This window comes from Chelonoidis abingdonii, chromosome 19 (genome assembly GCF_003597395.2).
Source record: "Chelonoidis abingdonii isolate Lonesome George chromosome 19, CheloAbing_2.0, whole genome shotgun sequence".
Lineage (NCBI taxonomy): Eukaryota > Metazoa > Chordata > Testudines > Testudinidae > Chelonoidis > Chelonoidis abingdonii.
In genome coordinates this window covers 6,886,045-6,904,823 of record NC_133787.1, presented here as the reverse complement: position 1 = coordinate 6,904,823, position 18,779 = coordinate 6,886,045, and the positions used below count along the sequence as shown (strand labels likewise).

Here is an 18,779-nt window from a genome sequence, read left to right as displayed (position 1 = left end):
TGGCTAAAAATATTTTTAATGGTTCTGTAGATTTACCTTTTTGACTGGAGCCTTGATTCACATTTCTTGCAACCATGCAGGGTGAAAAAATTTTTCCATACTTTAGTAAATCTAGATTCTCCATTAAAATCTGATTTCAGCAGCTAGGCTAAAAAGAAAAACACCAAACATTGAAACACTGACAATATAACTTCCAGCACTGTGATCCGCCCTGGTCCCTAGCAGGCTGCTCTGTGTGTTGCAGCCAATGGTCCCCCCATCTCGCAAGAGCACAGCTAAATGGCAAACACTTGGAAGTACAAAATATGTGCATTCTGGCATCATCTAAACGCGTGACAATCTAGTTGACGGGACAGCACGGTATGTGCTCACGTTGTGGCTCGCCCTTATCTACCCCTATAATACTTTCGCATAGCTATCCATTGTTCCCATGCTCTTGGCAGAAACCTGCCAGAGTACAGAGGTCTGATTACCGCGACGTACTAGACCAAAATCGCCAATGGGCCTATTCCACATCTGGCCATGCATGCAATCGCCTCGAGACTTGTCTGACTGATTCTACACTAGGAAAGCGCCCAGAGCCACTAACGTAAGCAAATGTCTTCCCAGATCAGTAAAAAATACAGACCGTAACTGGAAGAAAAAGTGGGATGAAAGCTCAAGAGCCTTTCCTATCATCACAGTCCTGTGCCACTGACGCTCACACTACCTGCCTCTGGGACGTACAGAAGGAGTAGGAACTCAGGCTTCTGATCTCCGATCGCTGCCCACCACGAGAACTTGAAGCCATGGCAATCTATTTACTTACATTCAGCCCAAGTCTCTGAGCGGGTTGTGGATTCCTAGGCGCCCTCCCGCCCCGTAACGCGCTACGCACCGATCCGCGGCTGAGTACAGTGCCAACTGTCTCAAGTCGCCCTGTTCACTGCTCAACCCCTGGCTCTGCCACTGTCTTGCCACGCTCACCCCCTCCCCCGTCTGAACCTGCCTGCCCCGCTCCTTCCCCCCACCTACCCTTCTTCTTTGCACACCACCAAAAAGTGCATTAGAGAGGGAGCCGAGTAGAGTGGAGCACCGTGCTTGGGCTTCCCAGGGATCGAGAGAGAGTGCTAAGGAGTGCGTTGCGGGATGTTTCTTCGTACCTAAGATTTACTGTGGCTCGTTTGCCAAAAGTACATTGTCACTGGCTTCCTCTCATGTTAGGTTTGGCAGCTGCTGGCCCTCCCTGCAAAAGCACTACCTCAATAGGGCATGTCAACTGGGATTGGGCAGCTCCTGGCTGATCATAAAACTCGAGGAATTGCTAATTAACCTTGCTTTCTCATTCTTTTGAATACAAGAAGGACCAGCCTCTCCCATATTTCTCATGGTACAAAGAGAATTTCAAGTGTCCAATTGATCATCTCTATTAATAACTGGTTATTAAGATTTCTGGGCGACCCACTTGCCAGAAACTTAGTAGGAAAATTCCTTCTAAATTCTCACACCCACTGTGGTTGATACTTTCATTCTGTTCAACTTCCCAACCATTGATTTAGTTACTTTTAACAAGTCCCATGAGCCTCTATTTGCCGACTACTAGCAGCAAATGGTTTCTGTGGCACCTGTGTATAGACTTAACAAGGATTTAGCCAGCTGAGCTGCGCTGGCGAGGTGACTATTTCATATCTGGGTTCCACTACAGAAAAAATTACGTGTGAACTGCTTCCTTAAGGATGGCTGAAATTGGTGCTCTGAAAGAAAAGAGGGACACCTCGCCAGATTGTATCTTGTGTGTTAAATCATGCGGAGGAGCAGATACTTTGTGTCTTCTGCTTAACAAACACGGATTAGGTTTTTAAAATATCTTATGATTTGATTTTTCCTTTGTATTCCTTGCTAGTTCGGCATGCTCCTTGCTTGGGGTTCCTGCAATAAATCCCTCTGACTCACACAAACATGTTCCCTGTAGAGTTGACAATCACCCGTCGTTGCTACGCAGGCTAGAGTCTACACTTTAGAAGTGTTTCCAGATGAGTTAACAACGTCTCCTAGCAAGACTATGTGCCACTGCTTGCGGTACCATGAATAATATTTAGCTAAATCCACACTCCGGTGAAGGGCTCCCCTCCCCACTTGGGAACAGTAGCGATGGGGCCAGCGAGATGACCAATTTTTGACTGAGTGTCTTGTGTGTGTTTCCCTTAAGCTGAAGGGCCCCCTGGTGGAGTCCCGGGGGCATTAAAGTGTCTGTGTTTGCTTTGCACACAAAGACCCCTGTCCTGCCGGTGAGCGGACCCGCGACAGGGGGTGGCCCTACAGATGCGGTCGGCACCTCGCGGGGTTTGCGACCTAAGCTGAGCCATTGGTGTGACGGGGAAAGAATCAGCTAGCACACCCAGCTATAGCGTGGTGCCCCTTCTGCTTGTCCACGAAGTTTGCCTGCCAACGGGCCCGCACGTCAGTGGCCCTGGTAATCCTCTGGTGCTAGAAGTAGGTGCCGGCGGGGAGGTTGGTCGCCAGGATGCCAGTCCCGACCCCTCCCGCATGCTTTGCCGATTTCGCCTGGTGGATCCTGCTCACCACTCGGCCGCGAAGGCATTGCGCGGAGACCTGCGGCTGCCTGAGCGATAGCAGCTCCGATCGTAACGAGGCTTCTAGGCGGCGGGACAGCCGACGGTCACTCGCCACCCCTCACGCGGTGTGCATGTCACGCGCCTGTGCTGTCAAAGCCTCCAGCGCTCGGCGCGCTCATTGGCTCTGCGGTAGACCGCGCGTGGAGGGAGCAGGGACGTGTTGGCCACCTACCCGACGGATGTCCCCCTCCGTAGGGGGCCTGCTGGTAGCGTGCTGGTGTGGCGCCCACACTATACGACTCTCCTAGTCGCCGGCTCCCCCCACGTGCCGTTCCGGATGTCAGAGCGCGCGGCTGGCTCCTGCCCTGGCGGCCACGCCATTGGTACCGGGGCGGTGGGGCCGTACCCCAGACAGAAGCGGTCGCGCGTGCAGCTTTGGGGGTTTCCCCATGGTGGCGGGACCACGCTTCCGCTCCGCCACCTGCATGAGCTGGGCTACTGTCCGATCGTGGGTCCTCGATTGCCTGAGGGCGCATACGTTACGACCGGCCGCGACCACGTTATGCACAAGACTCGGGATGCCCCCGGCCCTCGGGCTACCGACGCTCTGTCCCTTCCCTGGCAGGGTGGGTGGATGCCCCGGCGCGCCGCCCCCACCACAGGCCCCCCGGCCCAACTAGTGGCTTGCCTGTTTACTCCCGTATGCCGGGAGCCTCTCTCTAGACCACTCAACCAGAAGCTGCACGGAGCCGACGCGTTGCGACACACGCCCACGCCCGACCAGCGTTCTCCCCCGTTCGTCCCTGACTCTCTATGGGCCGGGCGACGCTCCCCGAGGCCACCCCACAAAGGCACAGCGCCTTGCCACAACGTCCCGACCCCACGGCCCCCCCGACGACGTCCGCTGACTCTCCATGGCGAAGCCCCCCGGAGCCCACCCACCAACATGCACAGCGCCTTGGCACAACACGGTCGCCGCTTGCCCAGCGCCCCCCGACACGTTCCCCTGACTCTCTATGGGGCCGGCAGCCCCCCGACCCCAGGCCCTACAATCCCCATGTCCACAAGCCGCCTTGGCGCAAGCACGTCACACTCCCACAGGCCCCCCCGACGTGTCCCCTGACCTCTCTATGGCTCCGGAAGTCCCCCCACCACCCACCTCCGCAGCAACTGCTCCAACAGCGCCTTGCACTATACCACCCCCGCTCCTCACCCCAGCCCACGCCCGTACGTCCCTGACTCTCTCATTGGCCGCTAGCCCCTCCCCGAGCGCCCCCCTCAAATTCACTCGCGCTGTTGGCAACACATGTACCACCTCTCGCCCGCCCCACAACAGCGCCCACCCCGCGCCGACGTCCCGTCCTCGCTGCTCTCTCTTTCTCATGGACCGGAAGCCGATCTCCATGCGCGTCCAGAAGTCTGCACAAGCGCCGTTGCAACAACACCCCCGGCCCACAGCCCCCCCGACGTTCTCCTGACTCTCTAATGCAAATAGAAGCCCCCCAGACCCTTGCTCCCCACAGAATGCCACAACAGATGACCCTCTGGTTCCTGTCCCCAGCCTGTCCCTTCCCCGCGTGTGTTGGGCCGCGCCGACACAGGCCCTCCCGCCCCACGGCTGCGCGCGTGCTTCTTCCCGTACTGGCAGGAGGTGCCCGGAACCAAACCCACGATGCCCAGTGCCCTGAAACAGCCAAGCAGCCGCCCCTGCCACGAACGCAGCTACAACTACCCAGCACCGCCCAGACACACACAGATATCTCTCTTCCACTATCCCCTCACAGTTCCTACACCTGAGCAGCCCCTGCCATTGCCCACAAGACCTCTCCCCCATGCCGCTTGAGCTCCCCGAGCCCGCACTCACTAGCCCTGCTGCTGTAGAGCGGTAGCCACTGGACCTGTGTCTGACTGGCCTACGCTGTCCGCTCGCCCAAGGCCCAGGGCTGAGCTTCCTGGGGTGGGGAATGCGGTCGGATCCCATGGCCTTGGCCAGCTCAGCTTGCCGCAATTTGCTCATTCGCGATACCTCCAGCCATAGTGCGCGGCGCTCTCGGCCTTATCCGACCAGGTCCTAAGACCCTCTTGCCTGGATAGGGGACCCCAGGCGCGAACCCCCCACTGTCTCCCTAACAACTGTCTTGAGACTGCCAGTGCTTCTATCTGCACCCAGTCCCAGGTGGCTTAGCTCTGGGGAGACAGACATGTTCGCCACACCCACAGTTGGTGGCAAGCAGAGACAGCCCGGAGCCGGAGGTGCACTGGGGTCCATCCAGGAGGAAGAGAGAAGCTGGAGGATGAGGCCAGGAGGTGTAGCGGATCCCTCAGCTGACCAGCGGGCAGGCCGAGAGGAGCAAATGGTGGGCAGTGTGGAGGGAGCCAGCTGGCTGGTGGGATCTCAGGGCACAGTGCAAGCAGAGCAGGATGGGGCCTGGTCCTGGTCCTGCCCCTGCCCCTGGCCCTGCCCCTGCCCCTGGCCCTCCCTCCAGATTGACAGCAGCGGGCGTGTTTCTAATGGGGGGTGGGGGGTGCCAGGATCATGGGCCCCACCTGGCCCCTAGAGGAGCTCCCCATTCCCCTTCCCGTCTGGTTCATGCAGTGCCCAGGAGACTGCTGCAGCCTGTCCTGGGTGTACAGAGCTGAGCCCTCAGCGAGCCCGGGCACAGCAGCGCTCCCTCATCTCCTTACATAGCACTGAGCCCACAGTGAGCCTGGGCTCACTTGGGTCTCCCCGGCCTGCACACCTCTGAGAGACCCTAGCACAGCGAGCCCAGGCTCAGCCCCTGCCCTGCACAACTCCAGAACCCCCAGCACAGTGAATATGGAAGGGCTGGGTCCACCTCTGTTTGCCATGCCAGCAAGGGCCAGTAATTGGTTTGAGAAGACCTCATCCATTCAGCACCCAGGTGATGGCCCAGGGTAGGATTCGCGATGTGCTCTGGGATACACTAGGCCTGGGGTGTCTGCCCAGATCTCAATGCCCTGGATTTATTGAACAGAATACATCATACGTAAGAACCTTGAAATTTCCCAACTGGATCGTACTGAAGATTCATCTAGTTCCCATATCCTGGCTCTGACAGTGGCCAGTGGTATATGCTTTGGGTGGAAGTGCCAGGTATCAACTGAAACCATTTTCCTGGGTTATGCAAATTTCCATAGGCCTGTTCTCCTATAGTCAGTGAAGGTTACTAAAGGATTCACAGTATTAGAGGAGAAGCAGAGAACTCAGTAGCCATGGAGGAATATGCCTAATTGAGATCACCAAATCCTACACGATGCAGGTCTTGTATTTCATAATTGTCTTATGGCTAACTAGTCAATGTTCGTAGATAACTTTGAAGATTTAAGCTGTATGTTTGCTAAAAGTAATATATTGTTTAAAAAGTAAACACATTGCTGATATAGAAAACATTTTAATTCTTATCTAAAAGTTTGTTTGGTGCAGCAGGTGATGCAGAAATGATGGAGACTTTAGAAGAAGAAAACTTTGGTGTGTCCATGTAAGTATAATCCAGATTCCATATCAGCATTTGAATAACATTTTACTAGTTAAAAATAGCTCCACTGTAGCCTCTTTTTGGACAAAGAATAACAGCCCAACTTTAGAGGAATGGTTCAAAAAATATGGGAGGTCGTGATTATGGAAAAATTAACTTGCCAATTATATACCTGGCAAAATAGAGAGAGGACAAATACTTATATATTTGGTTACATTTTATTCAAAATTCAAAGTGTATTCACCTGCAAAAAAAACCCAACCACATACTTGTTCAGTTTTTTTAATATTAAAATTTAATAGACAAGCCGTCTGAGTTAAACTTGTGTACATAAAGATTTAATTCAGTTTAATAAAATCACTAGAAACGACAGAGGGGTTGTAAGGATTCTCACTTTGTAATCTTGTACCACCTTGTTAAATAGAAAGATCTGATGATTAAATTCCTGTATAATCTTTCTTTAAACAAAAGCTGACTGTTGTAATGATTGTTTTGTTTCTGATATTTGCATGGTAAGGATTTGTAAACTTGTAAAATCTTCCTAAATAAATAAAAATAGAAAAGGGAAAAAAACAAGAATGATGTTAGTTGATATAGATAAGACAGAGACTCATGTACGAACAATAAGAACTTCAGAACAATGTGATTCACCAGAGAGGTAATAATAACAAGTGGGAGTTTAGGCAATGTTGAAGTCAAAATTGCATGAATCTTCCCTTGATACCCAGAAGGATGATAACTCCTCCTTGATCATGCTGTTCTCCCAGACGTTCCCCTCACCGAAGGACCGAAATAAGTATTGTGGCCCAGATCCATAAGGGCATTTGGGTACCTAACTCCCCATTGATTTCAATGGAAGTTAGAAGCCTAATAACTTTGAGGATCTGACCCTTTAGTTATAGGGATGTCTGTATCTTCAAAATTTCTCTCCCCTGCCACCATATAATTTCTCACTTTCTCTATTACCCTGTTTGCTGTGGTTGGAAGTTGTATTTGAATGTGTTCCTTGCAGAGTGTGATGAATGTAGAGATATATTCGTATGCAGCACTATGGGCTCTGGTATTATTAACTGATGAGTGCTGTGGTTGGAATGAGTAGAAAATAGAGATTTTTTTTCTGGACAAAATATAATTAGAATTCCCCTACTCACTGCCACATCAAATCTAAAACTAATGTTTAAACTATGTTAGAACAAGCTATACAAAAATGACAGATATTTCTTCTTTCATCAGTGTAGCCCATCACTCTCATTAAAGAAAAGATTGGGAGTTAGGTATGAATATCTCCTGCTTTTGTGCATAAGTGAGAAACAATTACCCCATTGTCTTGAACCACAAATGTGATGCTAATGCTTTAGCTACAGTGTTTATAAGCTAAAGCTACTCTTGTTGTGGCACTCTGCCCTCTGGTGTTGTATCATGTACTCTGCCATTCCTTTGTGTTATCTCTGTCTGAGCTGCAAAGGCATAATGGATGGGCTAATGGTGATAACAGCAATATCATTGTAAAAGATTTTTTGTAAATAGACAGTCTAAAGCAATATCCTTCATCCCATGAGACAGAGAGAGAGGAATTTGTATATGAATTAAGTGGGGCCTTCATTGAATGGCTGAAGATAAATATGTTCAAGAAAAATGTGCAACAAGACTTGCATTCCCAATATGGGAGAAAAGCCTGTTGTGCACTTAATACATTAGAGAATGTATTTAAGTAAAGTTCATCCCTAAAATGCCATGGTCAGGGAGAGTTTGGTATCTATGAACAAATTGCACAATATAACATTGCCAGAGGGACCCAGACTTTTGAAATGCTGCTAATATGCTTCTCCATTTGAAAGCGAGCATATGTTGTTTTTTTTGTTGTAAAATGACAGCAGCACCATGTTTTTAGATTAAGGGATTACGAAATTTAGTTCTAAATCCTCAGTGTGGTATACTGCATTAGAGAATTATTTAACAATTCCTATAAATTACATCATTTACCTTTGCTACACTATGAAAAATATACGCAGTCTGGTAATATATGACTGAGTGCTCCAAAGGGTCCTCTGTGGATGGGTCTTGAACAGTTCCCGGAGAGTTACAACCACCTTTTATGGCTAGATGACAGGTGGATACTGAAATTTCATTGTGATACAGGGTCACGGTATGGAAAAGATGGAGAACCATTGCTCTGAACAAACCTTTTAAACATCTTCTGCACCAAGAGGTTAATTATACCAACAAAGATACCCAGTAAAACAGTTCTTTCCAATTAGTAACTACCCCCTTTAGTATACAGTGGAGACCTAGTGAGATTAACGTCTGTTACAGGAATAAACTTTTTATTATTAAGTAAAGTTTCTGTGCAATGAGCTTTTTATAATGTGAAGTTGGGAGATAATTCCCTTCTCTGATCTGCAGGCTGGGTTATTGTGCTAATTTGTCTTTACGCTTTCATTAAAAAATTAATCTTTCCTTTCTTTATTTTCAGCTCCTCTCCTTCAGATGCAGAATTTGATGCGGTTGTTGGGTATTTAGAAGATATTATAATGGGTAAGCTCCTGCATTTAGATATGCCTAAAAAATGAGCAGTAAAAATATTGAAAGGCAAAATAAGGATTGAACTTCACTGACAGAGGTGTGTGGAGGAGACTAGAAACCCTCTCTTCACTGATAAAGTTATGGTAAATAAAAATCCTGATAAAGTCTCACATGAAAACCAAGGCTTTCCATCCTCTCTGCTGTCTGTCCCTCAATGTCATATGACATCCCAGTTATTCTCTGGGTAAATGATTTGGTTTTGCTTTTTGTGTTGTAAGTAACTTCTACACATACAACCTCAGGTGACAGAATCTATTGGTGCAAAGAATGCCACGAGCAGTCAGCCATTTTGCCCCATGGGTTCAGGAGGATAAAAGATTCTAGATCCTCAAATCAGAAATTTGAGTAAGAGGTCAAGGTAAGTAGTCAAGAAGTAAGAGGTCAAGGTTGAATAAAGAGGATTTACAAGATCCCAAGAGAAAGAGAGAGCTCATTGTGTTAACTAGTCATCGACCTCTCTAAGTTAACTTCTCCCTCCTTATTCATACACCTTTCTGAGAAATCATAAAAATTTTTATTCTCTTCACTCTCAGCTGCTCTCCTTGTGATATGTGTAGCTGAATCTGGAGAAATGGTAACAAATTCACCAGTTTTGAGTGAGTTAATTTGTAAAAAAGATTAGAGCTTTGTGAAGATTTATTTTAACACCATGTGTAAGTGTGTAATGTATATTTGCACCTGTTTTGATATATTAAGTGCCACTCTCTGCCCCTTTGCCTTCCTCCAGTTTCACTCATTGATAACTGAAAAATTGGCCTCTAAGGATTGTAGCTTTCTGCACTCATTTTCAGAGTATTCTTCCTAAATTGAAGAAAAATCCATTGTCTTTTTTTAACTAACGGAGGGAAGAAAAAAAATCCTTTTTTTTTTTTTTAAGACAAAAGTTTTTGTTCACTAATAACTCACATACCTGAACAAAGAATCTGATTGTTTGAAAACTAACAGCCTCTTTATTAAAAGTAAATTTTAAAGAACTGTCTTAATATTGAGAACATGTGAAAATCTTTACTAGAAAAGTGGATTGTTCAAGCAGGTCCCCTCGCAGTTTTGCTGCCTTTTGCAAATTCTGTCTCTTTCCATCATTAAATGTACCGCACTCGCAACATAGATCAACATGCTGCTATCCTGATCATCCCAGCTGACTTGACTGAAACAGAATTTGAATCTGCAGCATTCTTTGCTGCACCAACACCCACTCTGCTAGCAGCCGTCATATATTCTCATAGATTGGTCAGAAATTAAAGCTGGCCCAGCTAACAACAGCTGTGCTGTTATTGTGGCTAAGTGCGTATGTGTGGGGTTCCATGCTACAGCAGTAGGAGCTATTAGAACAGAACATTAGTGAATGTGGTTACTGTCTTGCAATGAGTGGATAAATTGAATATAACTGTGTGCAATTTACTTATTGTGGCTCAGATAACGATTTCCAGTTAATACAAAGAAGCTTTATGGATAAACACTACCGAGAATTTGAAGATACGGAAGAAAACAAGCTCATCTACACTTCTATTTTTAATGAATATGTAAGAATTTTTTTTTTTTGTGGGGGGGAAGGGTTTTCAGAGTGCTTAGCTTTTCTTTTAATGTCATCGTTAAGTTCTTTTCTCCCCTCTGTTTTTAAAATACAAGTTTGATCAGAATCAAGTAAATCTAAATTATTAGCTGTGGTGTCTTTGAAGTATAGCAGTAGCCTTCAAACAACAAAAAATATTCTGGAGTTTTAAATTGCTTTTTTCTGTTTCACCAAGGAATCTTCTACAGGTGTTTGAGAACTGCTAAAGCCTTTTGAATGGAAGGTTGATTTAGGCAGCCACCGCGTTGGGGTATAGTTGTATTTAGATTAGTACAATAGGAACATAAGAGTTGTCTTACTGGATTCAACATCTAGGCCTGTCTCGTGTCTCTGGCAATGCCAAGCCATAGATGCTTCAGAGGAAAGTGCAAGAAGCCCACCAGTAGGCAGATTTGGGAATAACTGTCCCCCATGAAGGTCTCATCCTAATCTCTAATAGTGACTCTGAACTTGCATGAGACTTTTTATCCCCCTCATTTAGGGTCTGGTTGTAGTTGGACTGATACACAGGGCTGTCCTTACCCATACACAAACTATGCAGCTGCCAGGAAAACTGCTCTGCTCTGCCCCCGCCCTACCTCTTCCCCAAAACCTCTGGCCCTGCTCCACGCCAGCCCCGTCCCCACTCCGCCCCTTCCCCTGAACTACGTCCTTGGGGACTGCAGCAGGGGTTGGGCGCGCCCTGCACTCACCGTGCAGCAGGAAGTGAAGCGACCTGGCTCCAGCCCGCTCCGCTGGCTCCTAGTCACACCACCAGTGAGTGCTGGGGGGCACTTCCCTCCTGCCCCCAAAGTCCCAAGTCTAGGAGCCAGGGGAGCAGAATGGAGTGGGATGGGGTCGGGTCACTCCACTTCCCACCGCCCTGTGAGTGCAGGATCAGGCCCACTCTGCAATCACTGGGTGTCAGGAAGTGGCGCGACCTGTCCCCAACCTGCTGCGCTCTGCCGGTGAGTGCTGGGGACCGTTTTCCCCCCGTCCCCTAAGCCTGCTCCTGCCCCCCACAGACCTTGGACACAGACACACACGCACCTGTAGAGGCCGGGAGGTTCATAGGGTACCACAATGTCTAGAGACGGCCCTGCTGATACATTTAGCTAGCATTTAAGGGGGAAAATATTTGATACATTCTGCATTCTTCTCTAATGAATTGGTAGAAGGTCTATTGCATAGAGGCCAGTAAAGGAAATGGGACAAAACTCTATACAAAATTAATAGACTTGTGCAGTATTTTTTCTGGTACTGTACAGTATAATCCGAACCAATCATAATTAAAGGGATGCTGTCAAGTTGAAAATCACACTTCTGTCTGTAATTTTTTTACTTACTATTGTAAATAACACACAAGATTACTATAACTGAGCTTAACTGAAAATAATGTTTCTGGGGTTTTTTTCTGTTTGCTTAATATATTTGACAGAACAGTGTAAAATCGGTTTCTCAATTTCCTCTGTATAGTTAGTTTCCTCATTGTATGGGTTTTGTACAAATAGGAGAAACAAAACATCTATAAAAGGGTCAGAAAAAGTGGTTGTAAGACCACAAAAGTTGTCTGGAGGAGCTCAGTTGTCAGTTCCTTAAAATTAGTTAAAATTAGTTTCAGGTACTGGTTTCAAGTAGAGGGTGTTTACTGCTATAACCTGTGCATGCAAACATGCTTAAGGATGGCTCTTTGGTGGTATTGCAAAGCATTGGACTATCATCAAAAGTGCAGAAGGCTCCACCCAGTGGGGTTTTTGATGCATTTTGGCTAATGAAAACAAGCCTGTAGGAGTGGTGAGAACATCACACTCCTTTATAAAGTCAGCATGTGGAATTTATGATTATGTCCTCTCTTTTAGATCTGCTTAGTGGAGAAATACATAGAAGAAAAACTACTTGACAGGATTCCTGGTTTTAATATGGCTGCCTTCACCATGTCATTACAGTAAGTCTTTGGTTTGGGGTATTTTTCTTGTGCTTTTCTCTGTATTAAGCATTTTGTACCTGGGTCCAAATTAGGATTTAATTTTTTTTTTCACTTTGTGGAAGAGATTCTTGTTTAAAAAAGGAAATGTGAGTTCATCTGTACAACTCTGGTAATTCATCTCCATCCTCATGTCCACCATCCCCTGCTATTCTAGGCCTCTGACTTGAAATGATGTGCCAAAATGTATGGAAGGTTTGTGATAGGCAGAAATGGAGATGAGAATGAGGCTATTAAACTTGCTTTCTATTATTCCCCAGTTCAGGACTCGAAGCCTGGGGTGAAATGGCCACTTGAATTAAGCCCAGTAGGTTTTCTGTACTTAAGCTTTACCCCAATCCCTATTTTATAAAAGAATGCAATGAGTAATTCAGTTTTGGTGAAAAGTCTCTGTTTGACATTGTTGGAGGGTTACTCTCAATTTAAAGTAATTTCTGCTGTTCAGCTTTAGCTTAATTAATTATGTAGAGAATGACATTGTTAAAGGAACATATTTTCTTCTGCTGAATAAGAAAATCAATGCTATCAGAAATGGACTCTCATGAAAAGAATAAAACTGCTTGAGATATTTGAATAAAGCATCAAGAAATTTGCATGAAAGTACAGTAGAATGGTTAGACCATCCATCAGTGTAAGTGCAGGGCTTTTCAATAATATTAGGAAAATTTGAATTGCTTAGAATAAGTATTACAGAAGTGGATGTGTTCTGACAATCTACTTAAAGTTCAATTAAAATGGATAACTCCTTTGTTACTAGTGATGTCTGAAATAATTAAAAGTAAAAGCACTGAAACCCTAAGATTTTTCACTTGATTTTCTTTTAGCATTTCTCTTATTTCGGACAATGAAAATGTGGACTAGTCACGTTTTACTCCTCTTAAGTGACCGATCTTTCACTCTCTGGTTTCTGTCAACTGTAACAATACTCAGATCTCTGGATTTAGGTATCAAGGGGATAGACATAACTAAATTAAAAACCTTAGGTAGATAAAATGTTGCCATGTTTGGATTGCAGACACTACAAGGGATTATTTATTTGTTTAATAAAGCTGTTAACATTAGAATTTTAAATACCTTCCTGTCGGTCTTGTTTAAATCTTAATTTTGCACAACTTATATTATGTACTAAATTTGACCTCTGAGTTCCCTTAAAATCTGATGTCATGTATTACAATTATGTTAAACCTATAAATTTCCCACTTTACAGACAACACAAAGATGAGATGGCAGGTGATATATTTGACATGCTTCTCACATTTACTGATTTTCTGGCATTCAAAGAAATGTTCTTGGATTACAGAGCTGTAAGTATTTTGGGTTGTTCTGTTTTAACTAGCACTGTGGTAGCTGCTCTTGTATGGCTCCTGCATTACAGCACTGAAGGCAGTGTTAGCTCATGGGGTGACAGCATTCATTTAAGAGATATAGGATCAAAAGGCAAATAGCCTTCATGGTGTAGCTGTTTAATAGGCTTGAAAAGCAGATCTGATAACTCTTGCAGAAAATCTGCACAAAACATCTACCTGGTGAAATTCCTGTGTTGTACATTTCTGCATCATTGAATACAGAATCTTTCCAGTACCCCTTTCATTGTTTGGGTTTTTTTTAAAGTCCCATCCATTGCTTCTTGCGGTGGTTGTACTGCAGTTTCCCTTTCTCTCTGAGCTGGCTAGGTCTGGGGGTTTTCTTACCCTTTTCTACATTCCTACCCACCTTCCCATCCCCAGATTGGTAACTAGAAGGGAGAAGGCATTCTGACTGGGTTTCTTTCCGAGGCCAGACCAGCAGAGAGCACACTGATTGTAGCTGTGCCTAAGTCTACCCACAGCTGGGAGAACATTAGCCAAGATACTTACACAGCAGCAGCCACTACAATCTCTTGTTAGTTTCTGGATTTATCCACAAATAAGAGTGGGAGAAAGAGGAGGCTCAGCTGTAGATTTTACAGATCCCGGAAACCAATTATGTGCAGTTGTGGAATTATGCTGCAAGGTGCGGTACTGTATTTAGTTTAGTAAGCAGAATGCTAATAATACCAATTATAATGTGCCTACTTAATCTGTTAAGATTGAAAACCTGCTTGTTTCGAAACCTTACTGAGCTGAGGATTGTTTTTCCCCCCAACTTTTTAGGAAAAAGAAGGTCGAGGTCTGGATTTAAGCAGCGGGTTAGTGGTGACATCTTTAAGCAAGTCCTCAATATCTTCTTCTCAGAACAGTTTACGACACTAGTTCACAGCTGCAGATGAGTGGTGCTTCTTTCATTTGGACATTCCAAACACTACGGGCAGTGGAGGATTACACTGATAATGAAAGCTGATTGCCTCACTACATCTCACTAGGCCTGATCCTCTAAACTGCTCTTCTGAATTACTGTTATCATTGAGTGATCATAAAAGAAAATAATTCCAGCCACTCCAGAATAACTGATTTCAATACCGTGATAAGATATACGCACCAACCAATTTGGACTCTGCATTAAGGAGTTCACTAAATGGGACTGTATATGTGTTTCTTATTGGTTAAAATTACAGCCCAGATATGTCACTCTCCAGAAATGTAAACTCAAAGAAAAAAACCCCACAAGACTGTAATAACCTGGATGATCATTTAACCTTTCCTGGGTAGGATGGTGACAGCTCCACCACCTCTGACTTCCCATGCTCACAATACCTTTCATTTTTTGAAAAATATCTTTTCAGTATGATTGGAAGTGCCACAGATAGTCTGTGGGGAAGAATATGTTGTGACACACGCAGAATATATTTTGCACATATTTTAGCTTGAGAGTTTCTTTCTCAGTTCTATGGTAATTGTTGTGGGGACAGGAGAGGATCCACCAATGGGCAGATACCCAGACTCACTCTGATGAACTTGCAGAGCTCTGATGTTCAGCTTTGCATGTAGGCACCAACTAAACTAGAGAATTAACCAGGTCAAATATGTCTGTAAAACATAAGCTTTGCCTGCATTAGGAACTTTCTTACTTTGTTTTTCCACAGCGATGCAGCATGGGTGCTACCAGGGTAGAAGATGCTGTGTAGATCAAGCACAGGAATTTTTACCATCACATCATCTAACTACCTAGGTGATAGGTTGATTAAAGTGCTTGTGCCCAGTGTATACTAGAGATATCACCATTGCTAGCAGCTGCACTGATACTGAAAAACACATTAGAAATTTGCTAGTAGAGATGTACTCAAAAACTGTCTGCAATAGACTTCTTTATGAAACCTCCCACTGCTGCAACACTCTGGATGCTGCTACACCAGGCAGTAGTGACAAGGGAAGTGCTAATGTAGACAGAGCTGAGGTCCTGGTGTTCTTAGCACCATGTCATCTATGTTCTGTGAGCAGCAGGAAAAATCCCACCGTTGGCACCAGTGCAGCCATACCACTAGGAGACTTCTAACAAGAGCCTAGTGTAGACAGACCAAAGCAGATCAATGTTGTGATAACGTGCTAGTGTGTTGGCTGTGCAGATGGAAAACTTGTTCACCTGTTTACGTGTGAAACCCTGGCTATATTAAAGTGAATGAGAGCTTTGCCATTAATTACAAAAGGGCTGGGATTTCACCCTGAAGTTAAAATGCAGTTTTCTAACATGGTTACAAAAAAATTCCTATCCACACAGGCAAGCATAAACCATGTTTATGTTATAATATGGTCTGGCCACAAACCTTTTCAAACTCCCCTACTTTTGTAGAGTAGACACAAACTTTCAGTATTATGGAACAACTGTAGTTTCTTAGCCTGTCCTAACCCTAAAAATACAGTAGCAAATAGCTTCATTGAGCTTAAATTTCCAGTGTAGTGTTATAACTCTGCAGTTCAGCTGTTGAAGGTGTCCTAGTATTTCTGTTAGAAACCTCCCACACATTCACTTTTTAAAAACCTTCCCCTTCAGGGTTTTGTAATTCTTCCAATAAATTATTTACTGATCTCAGATTTGATTTGCAAAATCCACACTCTGAAGCAATCTTAAAATCACAAGAGGAATCCTTTTCACAAGCCAGTAGTTTTTACTTAGAAATCTCTATGAATGTGCTGTAGAGAAGGAACTGCATTATCCCAAATGCTTCTTTTGAATGCTTTTTGATTAAAAGTAATTCTCTTGGATTTCTACTTTATTGAACATCAAACAAGCTAAACTTAATTCTCTTTGCAATGAAAGGCTAAACTAAATCACTTTTTTATACTGTGCTAGTGTAACGTGGACATTTGTTAAATATATTAGTTACAGTATAATAGTTTTAAAGGTAAATTCCTAATCCTGCAGACAGAGCCCTGTGGTGAAGCTTGATATAATGAAGTCAGTGAGACTGCGTGTAGGCTTGGTGTCTGCCCACATAGATCCAATTGCAGGATCAGAGTCTAAAGATGTGAGGGAGAGCATCATCTGGTGTAAAATGTCATAGCTCCATTGATAACAATGACAGCTTACACCAGCCTATGCTCTGCCCCCAGAACATGTCTGCGTTTCCCATTTTGCTACAAGGCTTTTCTTACCATCTCTGCCATAAAGATCAGTATCTCCCAGTGGTATGTAATCTGCCAGTCAAGACCACACAGGTACTTTGGGACAAGGAGATGAGAGATTCTGTTAGGTTAAATGTCTGGTCCAGGCTGAATGCAGTTCCTGCAGCTTTCCTATGAATCAATTGGAGGAATTGCTGTACAGTCACTAAAGAAAATACTCATGGTTTGAAGACTTTGCTTGTAGAAGATTTGAATCGGACTATTCTTTTCATTTCGGTCTATGAGCTAGAATTCTTTTGTCAGTATCGTCTTTTTACACGTGTATTATATTGAAATTGTATTTGTATTGGGACTAGATTGTGTCAGATTTTAAAAGAAAATCCTACTGAAACATTTTTAACAATTCGTTGTTCAGTATTGAATTGAAATAATTGATTAAAGTTACAAATGTGAATGCTCTTGTAGTTGAACTAGGGATGATGGGGAAAGTATTTATTCCTTTATTGTTATCACTGCTCAGATTATTCCTCATTTGCAATGATGGAAATGAGCATCTCAAAACAATTCTCTTCCAAATGTAGTTATTTTATAGCTTGGTGACTTGTAATGTCAGAGCCGATAAGATACAGCTTAGGGTGGTTTTTATCTGGATGTGGAATTTTTGACGTGTTCACTGAATGCCAGGGTAGTTAAATTCACTGTCTGTAACACAACTTGTGTGGGCTCTCTTTCCCTCCTCTTTTCTGGTATATATGTACTGTGAACTTTACGCTCTAATCTCACCAATCCATTTTTCAGCTAGCCTTTGTAATTTAGTGTGTTGTGTAAAAGGGCAATAGAAAACTAACTCGTGTTTATAACCGCAGGTTGCTAGTTTGGTTGTTTGCAGAGAACTATGGTTGTAGTTATGAGAGCTGATTAGTCTGTACGTATTACATGTGTGCAAGGTATACATCTGTTGATTTAAACAGTCTTCACATGGTACTCCTCATGTATAAAAGCTGAGCTAAACCTATGTTAAAGTTTAGCGTGTTTGTGATCCAAGCCTTTTTTATAGTTCAGCTGTTAAATTCCCAACCCTGTTGTCATGTATTTCAATGGGAAAACCCCACAGACTTCAGTGGGGCACCACTGGGACCTAATATTTTTTATTTTTACTCCTCATTGCCATAAATACAATTTCTGACCAGTGTGTGTGCCTGTTTCTGCCCGGCATGTTTTTATACTCTAGTATCTTCATTATTGTCCATCTCTACACCATTCATGTAACTAGAGTCTCTGATTTTTTCTCTCATGCAGAGCTTTTTTAAAACATGTTAAATTTCTACATACAAATGCAGTATCTCTGCAAGTCTGGTTTACTTTTCAGAGTTGAGTATTTCTTTCCTCAAACAAATGCATAGAGTTGTTTGTCTCTAAAGAGATTTTATCTTAACTTTTTTTGAGAGATTGGGGGGGGGTGTGTGTATTTTTATCCTGAAACTTGGAGACAGTTTAGAGCTGGAGTCAACTGCTTATAGAAGAATGACAGAGCTTGGTCTAAACAGGTAGGAAAATAATGTTTACCTATTTTCCCTGTAAGTGAGAGAGTAGCCCAAACTATATTAAGCTTTTAAAAAACCCTAAACAAGCAAAGCGTATCAAAGGAAAGCCAGGATGATGTCTGTATCTGATTGGGTACCAATGCCATTTTCAGGATTTCCTTCTCTCCCACTTCCACAAATCCCTTAAAGACTGGCCACATACCCTGCTGGTGTGAATTGGCATAGCTCCATTTAAGTCAATGGAACTGCTGCAGTTTCCCCAGCTGGAGCTCTGGTCTCATGTCTTCATTGCCAGATCACCCACAATGTTACCTTTTTTGGAGATCACCTCCAGCTGTGGGGGTACGGCTTAATGATTTGAATCTTCTCCCCAGTTCTTTGGAACCGGATTTCACCCAAAATATTGATATCCGTGGCAAAACTCCCACTGACTTTAGTGGGGCCAGGCTTTCACCTTCTCTGTCTAAGGTAGGAAGCATGACAAACCTGTGACTTAACTCTAAATTTAAATATTAAAGCAGCATTGGGCAAACCCAATGCATTTGATAGCCATATACTTGGGACCAGATTCTGCGGGTGTGGGGTG

At 44.3% G+C, this 18,779-nt stretch overlaps 1 protein-coding gene across 4 annotated transcripts in view; it reads left to right on the top strand.

The window, feature by feature from the left end:
• ARL2BP (ARF like GTPase 2 binding protein) overlaps positions 1 to 17,988 on the top strand; it is an 18,447-nt gene extending 459 nt beyond the window's left edge. The window contains exons 2-7 of one of the 4 annotated variants that reach the window (XM_032774054.2): positions 6,004 to 6,055; positions 8,526 to 8,587; positions 10,052 to 10,158; positions 12,047 to 12,132; positions 13,379 to 13,475; positions 14,304 to 17,988. In XM_032774054.2, coding sequence (XP_032629945.1) covers positions 6,015 to 6,055; positions 8,526 to 8,587; positions 10,052 to 10,158; positions 12,047 to 12,132; positions 13,379 to 13,475; positions 14,304 to 14,402 — 492 coding nt within the window. In that variant the 5' untranslated portion in view covers positions 6,004 to 6,014 and the 3' untranslated portion in view covers positions 14,403 to 17,988. Of the gene's footprint in view, positions 1 to 5,986; positions 6,056 to 8,525; positions 8,588 to 10,051; positions 10,159 to 12,046; positions 12,133 to 13,378; positions 13,476 to 13,946; positions 14,147 to 14,303 lie in introns of those variants that run through there. The other 3 variants (XM_075073896.1, XM_075073894.1, XM_075073895.1) reach the window with 3 other exon arrangements.
• Positions 17,989 to 18,779: the final 791 nt, after the last annotated feature.